The 12,859-nt window shown below is 37.4% G+C and overlaps 1 protein-coding gene across 4 annotated transcripts; it reads right to left on the reverse strand.

The window, feature by feature from the left end:
- Positions 1-2,568: 2,568 nt before the first annotated feature.
- On the reverse strand, positions 2,569-12,393 carry LOC115053955 (histone acetyltransferase KAT5). Of its 4 annotated transcripts, XM_029518860.1 has the most exons (16): positions 10,864-10,893; positions 10,716-10,782; positions 9,589-9,657; positions 9,321-9,457; positions 9,001-9,069; positions 8,734-8,916; positions 7,976-8,146; positions 7,810-7,884; positions 6,223-6,285; positions 5,674-5,922; positions 5,494-5,583; positions 5,261-5,401; positions 5,053-5,146; positions 4,782-4,941; positions 4,586-4,667; positions 2,569-3,821 (listed from the first exon to the last, which is right to left on the reverse strand). In XM_029518860.1, the coding sequence occupies exons 1-16, from the start codon at positions 10,891-10,893 to the stop codon at positions 3,687-3,689; spliced, it is 1,815 nt and encodes a 604-aa protein (XP_029374720.1). In that variant the 3' UTR covers positions 2,569-3,686. The 4 variants fall into 4 exon arrangements, with proteins under 4 accessions (XP_029374720.1, XP_029374723.1, XP_029374722.1 ...); XM_029518863.1 differs by lacking the exons at positions 8,734-8,916; positions 10,864-10,893 and adding an exon at positions 12,379-12,393; XM_029518862.1 differs by lacking the exon at positions 8,734-8,916.
- Positions 12,394-12,859: the final 466 nt, after the last annotated feature.

Raw genomic sequence — 12,859 nt, forward strand, 5'->3', positions numbered from 1 at the left:
AAATGGCTCTGTATGTGTTTGTGTGTGACAGAGTGTGTTTATTTGTAGAGACCTCTGTGTACTCCCCAAACGTAGTCAGTGTGGGTCAAGACCACAACAAACAATCAACCTGCTTAAGAACAATGATAGTGCAGGAGGATAACAACACAGCTCGCCTTTTCCTTCCCCATTACCCACAGCGCTGTCTTCCAAAACACATACCTGCGAATTTGGATAAACTCTGTAATGATGCTCAGGAAAGGAAAGGGCGACTCATCTCGCTTGATGCTTCCAATGCAGCAGAGCTCAGTGTCCGGCACCATCCCCCTAATTACTGGATGGAGTCTCATCCTGGACATACCATATGGCTGTGTGTGTTACCAGGTCAGCGGCTCTGGGCTGGGTGAGGGGCGGGGGGGAGGAGGAGGAGGAGGAGGAGGAGGAGAAGCCTGCGTTGCTGGTGATGTGTGTCTTGAACAGATAAGAAAAATAAAAACAGAGGCTCGAGTTGATAGTATAGCTGAACAGTTTTCTTACAAACAAGCAGGCCTCAGTGAGTGTTCATCAGTGATCAGGAGGTGCTTTTGTCCTTTGCAGCCTCCTCCAGTGTGCAGACTTCTAATCTGAGATGAGTAAAAGAAGCAGACACAAATGTCTCAGTATTCATTATCTCACATTCAATTTGTAATCTCCAATATTCAAACCAAGTATACATATAGTATTTTTCAGCTGATAATATGGAGTCTGAATGAATAAAAATATAAAATCCAATTCAATTAATGTGCAGATCCTATCTGCATATTATATGATTTACAGAGGAATCATAATAAGCATATCTATACGTGTCGACTGAGGTATGACCAACATTTTAGAAAGCTCAGACCATCACAAATCACCTATAAATCACACTAGAGGTCATTTTGGGAATGAGGAAGTGCCACAGCAACCAGTGCTACAGTGACACCATGTGGAAATGGCCCACTGGGGCACCCATAATGAAGACAGCTCTGCAGAGAAACTCTTTGCTTTCCAAAGTGTTGCTACTCATCACATATTATGAATCATAACACACATGCCGGCTCACTGAAACAATGACAGAGAATCTGCTCTCCAGCCCCTCAAATTTCTGGACTAACAATTAGTCTTAAAGTTCAAGCCAAATATACACGCAAAATGCTAATGCCATTATAGTTTTCAGCAATGATTTGTACCATAGCTCAATATTCTTCCCACCTCAGCTACAACTCACCTGCAATTCCCATTAATGCTACCAATTATTTCCTTCCATGGTCCACTTTGGGAGTTGCTCCTCTAGTGTTTGTCTTCCTGAAACAGAATCAAAATCAGCATAATTTTTAAAATAAAAGCAGCTATTCAATCGACTCATCTTGAAGCTGAAATGTGGGAATAGCTTGGATTTTTGTCTGAAACAATGATTATTAAAAATATCTAGGTTAATCACTGTTCTTTCGAGTGACTGATAAATTCATCCACTGATTGACTGTTTGGGGAAGATGCCAGAGTGGAAGGACTGAAAACCTGAATCCTGAGTTGCTGAAGTTAAACATCAAGCAGATCACTGGTGAGGAAATGTGTTACTGCAGACAGAAAGTGTTTTGAGAGAAATAACCTTATGTCAGCAGCAGAAAAGGCAGGGGTGCTGTGAATTAAAGCTTGGCAGCATTGAGCCAGCGGAGGACAGAGTGCCATCATGTTACTAACACTTCAGACTTGGATCGTGTTTCCAGTCATTTCATCAGGACCACATTTGATTCAGTGCATGTGTCCAGTTGTTGTTCAGGTTTGTTAAATCCTGTTATCTAGTCACAGCACTAGGTTTGCACTGTTACATGCTGTGTAAGACTCATCTCTGATCTTCAGTGGTTTACTTCAATTTGATGCAGTTTGAGAGATCTCTTTTTAATGCTGCCACCTGGGGGACAGCCTCCTAGACCAGTGCTCAGTATTAAACAGCTCATTGTAATGCATTGATTCATATATATATATATATATATATATATATATATATATATATATATATATATATATATCTCAAAAGTTTGGACAAACGTGTCCAAATCTTTCACTGGTATTGCATCTATAGTGCATCTATTATTTTATATGTCCTGTATATGTCCTGTGTGAGCAGTCAGTTTGTTTTAACACACCTCTTTATTTCTACATATCTGATTTGAATAAACTGTTACATTGTGTTACCGACATCCATCAAACTTCACTGATGAAAACTGCTGACACTGGCTCTCTTGCTCTCTACCAGTAAAAATACTGTATACTAAGGGGAGAAAGACTCACTTTTAAAGTCACACATACTGAGACATTCCAGATTTTTAAGATTTTTTTTTTTAATCAATTTGACAAGCTTTTTATATCAAATGTTCAAATCATACTTTCAACTGTGTTTCACATAAAGATATGCTAAATAATTTCAACAAGCTAAATTCAACAATTTTTGACATGTAAACGTAAAAACACAAACTGAAAGTAAGATATCAACCTTGAGGTCTTTACATGTTAATATTGTGACACATGGTAGTTTACATCAAGTTAAAAAAAACAAAAACAAAAAAAAAAAAACTGTACACAAAATTTACATTCCTCTAACAGTTCAACATGGCTTCTTTTGTTTTGTTTTTTTGGAGTTTTTTTTTTTTTTAACAATCAAGTTCAGTATGTACAGTTACTTGAAACATGTTAAACTAAAACTGATTTGTCACATTGCACACTGTACAGATGATTATGATGGGACTCTGAAAAACTCCAGGGGGAACAGAAAAACAGAAAACAAAAGCAGTGCTACTATTGCTGAAAGCAACAATCAAACTGTCCATGTTGACACTATCGCTGAAGGTCTTGATTCTATGTCCAAATAGTTCTGGGTTTTTATTTAAATATATATACACTACGTCAGCCATATTCAACAATAAAATAACCTGACACCTACAGTAGGGAACCACTTAAACATGTCTGTTCTCCTAGTTGGTTGAGGCACTCTGGGAGAATGACAAAGAGCAGAACATTATTATCTGTGTCCTGAATGACAGTTTGAATTGGCAGATATCTAATCCCAAAAAGAATTGAATTGTTATTTCTTACATCTTTCCCTTTTAACACTCAAAAGATGAATATACAGGTGATGACTACATTTGAGCGTTGTTTAGACATGCATTTTCTAATGAGTGCTACAAGTGTAGTACGTTCTTCATCAATACTGCTGCCTTGAATTTCAGTTGAATGAGAACTCTATATTGTAATTGTTCTTTTATGGCAGATATAAAGACTATAGACTTAAAACGTAGTTAAGTATGCAATGGCCAAAGTCATTGCAAAGTAAAAGAAAGATTTCTGCTGCTGTCCTTTGTCTCTTACCAAGAAATCATCTGTACATCATCTTGTTTATATCAGGTTTTCTGTACATTTGCCATTTTAGGAAATGATTTACATTATCAAACAGATACCACAGTCATCGTTGAACACACTGTTTAGGTCTTAAACCTCTTTTGCCTAGTAGGTTTTTGTTTCTGAAGATTTTTTGTCTCAAAGTTTGTTTTTCATATATATTTTCACAATAAACACATCTGGGGGGAGAGTCTGGATAAGACGAGTTGAAATCTGTATCTAACCAACCACATGCTCCAAGTGTGTGATCTTGCAGTTGGGGAGGGTTTCATATCAACCGGGCAGGGACTCTACCACTTGCCCCTCTTGCTCCAGTCTTTGGGTGTGAAGTGAAGGCATTTAGGATCTATGCGCAAGTGTCTCTTCTGCATTGCTCTTTCATGCCCCTCCACAATGTCCTCTGAAAGAGTCAGGATATACTGACCCTAGATTCAAGAGACACAAAGTCAATTCACATTCTCTGCAGCATACTACATGCCAAGTGGGGGTACACAGTGTCAGTTTCATCAGTGAAGGAAGTTTTTTCTTTTTCTTTATCTAACATCTTCTAAGCAAAATAAGTCAAATTTTCCAAACTTGTCTTTTGAATGTGATTATGGGCTGTGGGAAGCAGCAGTGGGAACCAGCTCCAGGAAATGGATTTAGTGAGTCTAGGTTCATCATACACTAAGATAGGGGAAACTTTTGCAAAACATTTACATATATTGTGGGAGATGTGGATATATTTTTTAACCCACTTTATGGGAAGAATAGTGGTGTTTATGAAGACTTAAACAAAAAAGGTCTAACTGTGGCTGTTTGTTTTTTGATGATGTGTGCAGTCTTAAGAGTTTAAAAAGAGCTGTCCAACTTCAATCATCACTAAAAACGTACAAGTATCATTGAATTGTTTTATGCCCTTTCATTTGCAGGTCTGTGGGTAACATGCCTTTGCTGCATATTTCTGTATTTAAACTGCTGCCAGGGTTATATTGCTTTTGGTTTTTCAATAAATGTTTGGGAAAAAATATTGAATATTTGATATTGTATAAATGTACTTATTTACAATAAATAAAATGTTTCTCTCAGAATGAAGAATTTCTATGCAGAGCAGGCCGCAGTTAAACTTTGGTCCTTTTTTATTTTCATTAAATTTACTAAACACTAGCATTGTTCAGAAATCAATATACACATGTTGCGGATTTCTCACCTTGTAATAGTTGATTAAGTTGAGGTACTGAAGTGTTGAAATGACATCCTCCTTCTTTACACTTGTGATCTCGCTGATCTCACTGAGGGCACAAAAAAGTTATATATAGAACTATAGTTTGAACTATTTAATTTCTGCTGTGGAAATGATTGTTGGGAGTTGAATTAAAGTTGAGATGAAATGACAAATCACATACTTGATGGTAATCTGGGGCCTTTCTCCATTGTCAGGTTTTAGGTCCATGAGAATTTCTAAGATGGTCTGGGACCAGTAGGAGCGATAGGACAAAAGACCAAGGTCAGAAAGTGGCTTCTCAGGCGTTCCTGTCTTCCCTTCAACCTTGGACAACTCATAACCTGACAAATACAAAAAGTGAGCACATCATTACAACAAGTGAGATAAAAACACAAAAATGTTAAAAATATCGTAAAATACAAATTTACCAAATTACAGGATACCACACTTACTGAACTCAATGAGCAGTTTGCCATAACCTCTCCGCTGGTAAGGAGGCAGGGTCAGGATACAGGCAACGTTATAATCTTCAGTTGACTCTTTTTCCTGCATTCAGAAGATACAAATTTTACATTAGTTTGAAGGACTCCCTGATTAAATAGAGCTGTAAGGATAGATACAAACTGTACCAGTTCAACATTATTTGCATAATGTGTGTACCTTAGAGAAATACCCCACTATGTGAAAGCCTTTAGAGTCGTACTCCGTCATTACATAGAAGAGGAAAGGGTCTGTGTCATAGTACAAGGTTTTGTGATCCAGGAAGCACTTAGCAAGTAAACATAGGTTCTGGGAATAGGTCTGGAAAAGATTACAGACATTTTTTAATGAAAAATATTTTTTAAAAATTAATCAATTTAAAACTGTTAAGAAAAGCATTTCCTCTCACTGACTTTGTTTTTTCTGCCATCAATCTCGAAGAAAGAGATGGTGCCTTTGCGGTAGATTTCGTTGCCCGGAGGATGTCTCAGATTGCATTTGGTCTGTCAAAGATGATAAGACACACAAGAAGATAAGAATATAAACAACCAGAGATTGAGATCTTAAGACTTTGACCTACTGAGGATTCTTACCAAATGCCTCTGGAGACACTTAAGGCTTTTCAGGTACTTGAGACAGAATTCACAGAGGTAAAGGATGGGCAATGTGGTGAGCTCCTGTGGGTATGGCGAGAAGTACCAGGGCTTTAGTCTGTGACGCCCTAGCTCTATACACTCTATGTTTTTCATCCGGGTGACGATGTCGTCATGGCTGCGGTCTGACACCAGACTGCCTGTCATGCGGGGAGCAGATGGGATGCCATCCGAACTGTCCTGAGAATCCTGGTGGTAAAAAATGTAGAAATTAGACCCTACTGCTGCAACTGTTTTTAAAAATATACAAAATGTGTTTGAACAAAAGAACTGCTTAATTAAATGGAGCACTGTATTCTATTTTTTTTGTTGCGTTTTACACGTAGATTTCTGTAAGTAAGTCGGATAATCACAGTGTTTGAATGTCACAAAAAGAGTAAACTTGGGTCTGAGGTAAGCAACACCTCTATTTTATTGGACCCACTATGGCACACCTGAATTTCGACACCAACACACAATCAACGGGCAATAATAGGAAATAAAACAGACCTCTGGTGGTGGAAGAAAGACACTGGCACTTTGAGGGTTGTTATACTGCAAAACCTTTATCATCTAGCAGAAAAAGACACAAAAACACGGGCTTTTGGAAACTAAAAAGGGGAATAAAATGATTCTTATTTAACCCAAACTGTTTGGTTGTGGGGTCAGACTGAAAGCACTTCAGTGTAATAATTTAAGTTTTAATAAATTTCAGGGCCGTAGCCAACCAGCAATACTGGCAATCATAGGCAGCGATAGAAATGTCATAGAAATGAAGAATGAGAAGAGAATAGAAAAGAGGAGATATTATGTTAATTGTTTCAAATGTATCTGGCAGACTATTCATTTCACATGATAAACAAGTGGCCACTGTTAGGGATGATGTAAGAATATAGGGTCAGCTGCAGAAACTCCCGAACCAGTAGCTAAACTATTAAAGATAGTAGATACAAACTCGGACCTGCACAGTCCAAAATAAAAAAAAAAAAAAAAAAAAAAAAAAAAAAGAGAAGATGTTAAAAAAAATTCAATATATATATATATATATATATATATATATATATAAAAATATCGTAAAATACAAAAAAAAAAAATAAATAAAATATATATATATATATATATATATATATATATATATCCCCCCCCCCCCCCCCCCCCCCAGTGTGTATACCTGCCTTTCTCAACTAGATTATGCCAGCAGCCTCTCAAAAACAGATAAATAAATTTGAGATTGTTTATATACTAAGATCATGTTTATTTTGAAATAGATTACAAATTTATATGGCTATTCATATAATAACTTGAATTTTGAGTAGATGATTTATAGGTTGTATTACAATCGTAAATGACTCATCATGAAAAGTCATAAAAACTCCTCAATGTACAAATTAAAGTATTTAATTTAATCACAGTACTGAACATCAAAAAAGGTGAACAGAAATCAACCAAACCTCAGAAAAGAAAAACACACAAGATCGGATTCTCAGAAGATAACCATTAAAAGACTAGATGTAAAAAAAATAAAAAAATCATGAAATGTATTCCCAGCCTTTGGTAGTGTGAATGGTAAGATTCCAAATGTAATTAAAATTAATCAAGAGCCTAACTGTGATGCCGTGCTTTGTACCTCATGATAAACGAAACCCTTAAAAATATTCATAAAATTTCATGAAATATTAATTGCGAAATGTTGTCAACATAAATGTATATGTGGATTTTTCCCAAAGGTGGTTTTATAAAGAAGAGAATGATAAATTCAATGGGAGGAACATTTGCCTAAATAAAGTTTAACTAAAGGATGACAATGTATTTATGTGATACACATTTTTTACTTCAATAAAAATTTTAGTAAGAGCAGTGAGAGACTAATCCTTTTGGTAAAGAACAAAGGAGTTCTACATGCAGTATGTATTGTGATTTTGGCTTTTAATATTGACATGAGAGATGCCTTTGTGTTCTGTACATTTAATTTCAATTGGCAGAACTCAAAATTAAGCATAAAATCATGCATTACAAAATGAAAAATGAGATTTGGACATTTGGAGTGGAGATAATAATAACTTAGGTGTACAGAAGAAATATACTAAAGTTACATACCTCGTCAGTTCCCCCACAATTGGCTTTCCTCTTCCTCCCGGGCTGAGACGGGATGAGCCTTCGAGCAGTGCCGTTCTATTGTTAGACAGGAGTGAAAAATTAATCATTAGCAAATGACAAAAGATTTCATTTTAATCACATAAAAACCGAAGAGGTTGCTCTTTACTGTTGTGAGTGAAGAGAGCTGTTCATGGTCTTCGCGAGACTTAAAGGTGTTCGTCTCCCTCACAGCAGGAAAAACAGATGCCTGAGAGGCTTCAGCTGAACTTGGCAGGGAGGGCACTGGGGTGGCCGGGGATACCTGAGTTGCCAAGGGGACGGTCTCTACTTTTCTTTTCTGCAGTGGACAAATATTGTTAGACATTTTTCTTTAAATACAAGAACAAACAAACACAAAACTGAATTAGATTTTTCCCCAGACAATATTTATTTTATTGCAGCCAGACTGTGACCAGAGGCATGTGGTAAAATATCAGATTATAACCAATCAATTGTTAAAATATGAGTGCTTAAGTCTTGGTTCATAGAGGAGTACCATCTTTAAATTACCAGCAGTTTGTAAATCAATAGAGCCAGGTTAAACTAGTCCAATATAAATTGTACCCTTTTTAAACCTGGTATTAAGATGCAAGACCAGATACAACGGCACTGGATTGCATTTCAACAAAATATATTTCTCCAAAAGTATATTATGTTTTCTTTTCACCCCCACCCCCTCAAAAAAACAAACAAACAAACAAACAAAAAACAAACAAAAGAAAATCACTTTCTTCTCTGTTGTACCATTTCTTATATTAGCTGCTTTGGGATATATAATTCCTACACATTTCAATTCATGTTAACAGATATTCCAAGTTCATAAAACAATCAATCTTCAGCAGTTCTATACATGAGATTGCAACATATAAAAAGCATGCCAGCTACCTTTAAAGATTTGATGCTGAAATGGGGCTTGACAAGTCCAGTACGTACACCTGACAAACTTTTGGATACATTGTGTGTTAAATCACTTCCAGATTTGATCTGCACGACTGGCTCATCATCTTCTTTTATTGTGACATGGTTGTTTATATCTGGATTTCCATGCAGTTCTGCATGGCCCGACAGCTGTATGATCATACAAGATGCATGTTAACACCAGGTTTAAACAAGGTCTTAGTCATTTCTGGAATGGTTAAATTCAAGTTGTACCGGTGTGGGAAGGGTTTTGCCTCTGGAGGGAGCTGTGGCAGATTGTAGGTTGAGATCTAGACTCTTCCTCTGAATTGAACAGAAAGGAAGAGAATGAAGGGGGTTAACTGACATTTGTTAAGTGAGCAAATCAATTGTTTCCGATATATTGCACTTATGCCAAGTGTTTCTGGCTTGCAAACAATTGGACATTTGGATTCAATACATCGGCTCACATTATATAAACTCAAAATCTAGAAATGCTTTAATGATGCTGCCAAAGTTGCCTGCATTTGGGGCGGTGGAGATGAATCAGTGGTGTTACGGCTGTTTATGCTTACCACTTCTCTCTCTGGAGAACTGGGACGGGATCCAGGAAGACCATTCTTAGTTGGCGTTTTAGCTTCTTTTTTAGGAAACTGAAGCTTCTTCATGTCCAGCCTGTCCGCTGTGACCCACTCATCCAGACGCTTGTTGACTTTTAACACAAGCAATTTTTCATTGCAAAAACACCTTAGCTGTTATATATTTGAGCTACTTAATTCAGTCTTAGAAATGGTTAGACAGCTCAAAGTGTCAAAAAAAAAAAAAACAAGACAATATACTCACAGTCAATGTAGTGAACATAGTAGAGCTTTCTCCCAGAGACTTCCTTCACACTCAATATTTCAGCCAATGCTGTGTGAAAAACAGAGACCATTTACATTATAGAAATGTCACCACAACAACTGACGCTGTGGCTTCAATATTTAAATCAAGGCAGTAATGCTAAGTATTAGTTGGTCAAATGTAACTGTTATAAATTACTGTATACTGAATGTCTCAAAAAATTCAATGCATTTGAAAAAAATTTAAATAACCCTAAGCCATTTTAAGTTCAGGGAAATGTAATATCCGTTGAAACAACCCCACTGTTACTGTATCAAATATTTATTTACGAAACATTAATTACAAAATTTAACACAGATTTGACTTAAACATGAGGGGAAAAAAAACAAAACAAAGTGTGTACATTTTGTCTTTAGTTTTTAATACTGTGCCAGAGGGTCCCTATAATAAATGATTAAACTTTTTAACTAAGATGAAAACAGACACTAATCTTCTCAAGTAGTCACTCAGTCTTTGCTATACCAGTCTTTCTGCTTTAACTCAAAAGGGAAACAATTCATGTCAATGCCATTGAAGCAACTACTGAAACCCATTTGAATGGGAAGTTAAAATTGCCACTGAGCAGTGTTGCTATTGAGGTATTTAAACATGCAGACACAGCCTGCTTTCTGAAGCTAAGCAATAACATCAAGTGTCCTGTCAGCTTTGGGTTAGCATGAAGCCGCTAAAACGTTTCTCCTGTCAACATACGCAGGTTCAACTACCAGCAATAAGGTCCAAACTTAACCAAACTAAAATCAGTCTACATTCAGACCGCCAGCTGTTTAGCCTGATCATCAAAACCAGACACCAGGAGTCAGGTGTACTTAGCGGCATCTTTCCTGACAAAATGTATTTTTATACAAGTCACCAGCTTTAATATTTTATTTACTTCTTGGGATTTAAATTTGTATTTGTTTACAGAATGCATCCACATTCGTTGACGCTGTACATCTGCACTGGCTCCAGTGAGCCTGGTGTTTACGGCGCTTTAACCAGAGGCCGGGATGTCCGTTCACAACAGCTGAGGCTCGACACTTAGCGTTAGCATTAGCTTAGCACTGGAAAAACAACCGTATGATACTTACGCCACTCGTCCTCGTGTTCTTGGTTTTTACGGAGAACGGGTAGGCGACAGCCCTCGACAATCTCGACCTGTCGGAAAACAGAGCGTTAATTTCCCTCCTGAAACGAGTCAATATCGGTAAAATAAAATAGCATCTTCCGAAAACCTACCGACGACGCGTTGTCCGCCATTTTCGTCATTTGTGAAAGCAACGGCAGCAGCAGGGTGTTGTGGGAAAATGCCGGTCCACATCAGAGACGAGATAGAGACCAAGATAGTTCTCCAAGAAAGAGTGTTGGGAGCGGAAATGGTAAAAAGCAACCCGGAAACAACCAAAGGGTAGTAGTAGCTTAATTTATATGTTCAAATGGCCAAGCTGATGTTGGCCTTTTATTATCCAGCAGGTTTACAGTCAGTATAAATTAAGGTAATGCCAAGTAAAAGCCTGAGCAAAACCAACAAAAACTGTTTAGGAGATGTTCATAATATTTTTTCCAGACTGCATTTGGCAGTGACACAAATAAAAAGATTATTGTGAGTAGGCACTGAGTGGAAGATCCCAAAGTGATATCTATCAACACATCTGACCTAATGTAAAATTTAGACGTAGAATTTCACTGGCGTCTTTAGTAGCTTCACCTTGACTGAGGTCTGACATGAGGAGTTGAACTTGTGAATGCTAGTTGTAAGAGCACCTTTCCTACCTCTGATGTTTCCAAAGGTTAGGAATCATTCTTTAAAGAAGCCATTGCATATATTTCTTATCCGTAGGGGTCCCTATTTTCAACAAACTAGCGTGTAGCATGAAGCAGAAAAAATAGGCGTTATATAGAATGTTTCTCCTGCACACCTTGAAATGGAGAATGGTATCTGAATGAGAAAAAATATGAACCATGAACCTGCTGGAATACTGGTAAGTAAATCCTGAAACATTCAATTTGTAATTGATGTTTTCCCCCAATAATGTCACACCCTCGGGCCTACTTTGACCATTTTTTTCACCCAAGGATAGTGATTCAACATCCAAGTCCCAAATCTAGTTTCCTAACTTGATCCATTCTAGCAACCTGATCTTTTTTTCTTTTTTTTTTTGGGCGGTGGGGACTGGAGCCAATCCCAGCTGACATTGGACGAGGGCGGGGTACATCCTGGACCGATCACCAGTACATCACAGGGACAACACACAGAAACAACCACTCACACTCACACTCTGACCTACAAACAATTGAGAGTCCCCAATCAGCCAGTGGAAACCCACACATGCATAGGGAGACCACCATCAAACTTATGACCTTTTTATTCTGGGGCAACAGCTCTAACCACTATGCCACTAGATCTGTGACTATATATAACTAAATAACAATAACTGAGCACGGGCAAAGGTTATAAATAATCTTTATTATAATCCTTGGAACAGCGTTCATTATACAGAACTTGCATTTTTTGAGTTGAGAACCATAAAGTCAACTGTATGATAAACAAATGAAAGAATTAAAAGGACAATCTGTGTTAACAGCCTTCTGCTCAAATTTTCTACCACACGTTCGTAGCTCTCTCATGGAACTGTACACATTATTGTTTACCATGCATGATAGAGTGTAGTAAAATCAGATGCCTTAATGTGACAAAGAGATGGAACAGTGACATGATAAACAAAAGTGTCAGTGGGAGTGATATGAACATACACTTGGCTGCATCATGCAATCATTTCCTTCTCTTCTTAACACTGCTTGCAAAGGAATACATTTGATAAGATTGGCTAGGGTTAAAATATTTAGTCCCTAGAGCTGGATTAGATCCGTCAGTAGGAGTTACTTTTCTGACCTGGAGACACTAGACATCAAATCCTGAATAAAACACCACTGTTTTAGGATTGAAGCTGGATTTTGGAGTCTACAAACATTGTCAATGTATCTTGTATCAGAGCTCTTTCTTTGGTCAGATAATAAACGGGAATATAATCTCCCTGTAGAGTGCACCCACATCATATTTCACATCTCACAGCCAAGGAAGGATGATTTGTTTTTTCTTTGGTACCACAGGCCTTTTCGACATAAGGCTGATACTTTGCTAGACTGGTTAATGACTTTCACCACATTATCCTTTCTTGGTCCCTGGCTTGAAGCTGTGTCTTTTCTGCCTTTAGATGTCTTTCCTGTTCTTTTT

Source organism: Echeneis naucrates, chromosome 14 (assembly GCF_900963305.1).
Source record: "Echeneis naucrates chromosome 14, fEcheNa1.1, whole genome shotgun sequence".
NCBI classification, from domain to species: Eukaryota; Metazoa; Chordata; class Actinopteri; order Carangiformes; family Echeneidae; genus Echeneis; species Echeneis naucrates.

Coding starts and splice junctions, on each gene's coding strand:
- LOC115053955 (XM_029518860.1), bottom strand. CDS start 10,893: ATGACGAAAATGGCGGACAACGCGTCGTCG. Junction 9,458..9,588: donor CTATGTTCACTACATTGACT/GTGAGTATATTG, acceptor TTGTGTTAAAAG/TCAACAAGCGTCTGGATGAG. Junction 4,942..5,052: donor CAAACTGCTCATTGAGTTCA/GTAAGTGTGGTA, acceptor TGTATTTGTCAG/GTTATGAGTTGTCCAAGGTT.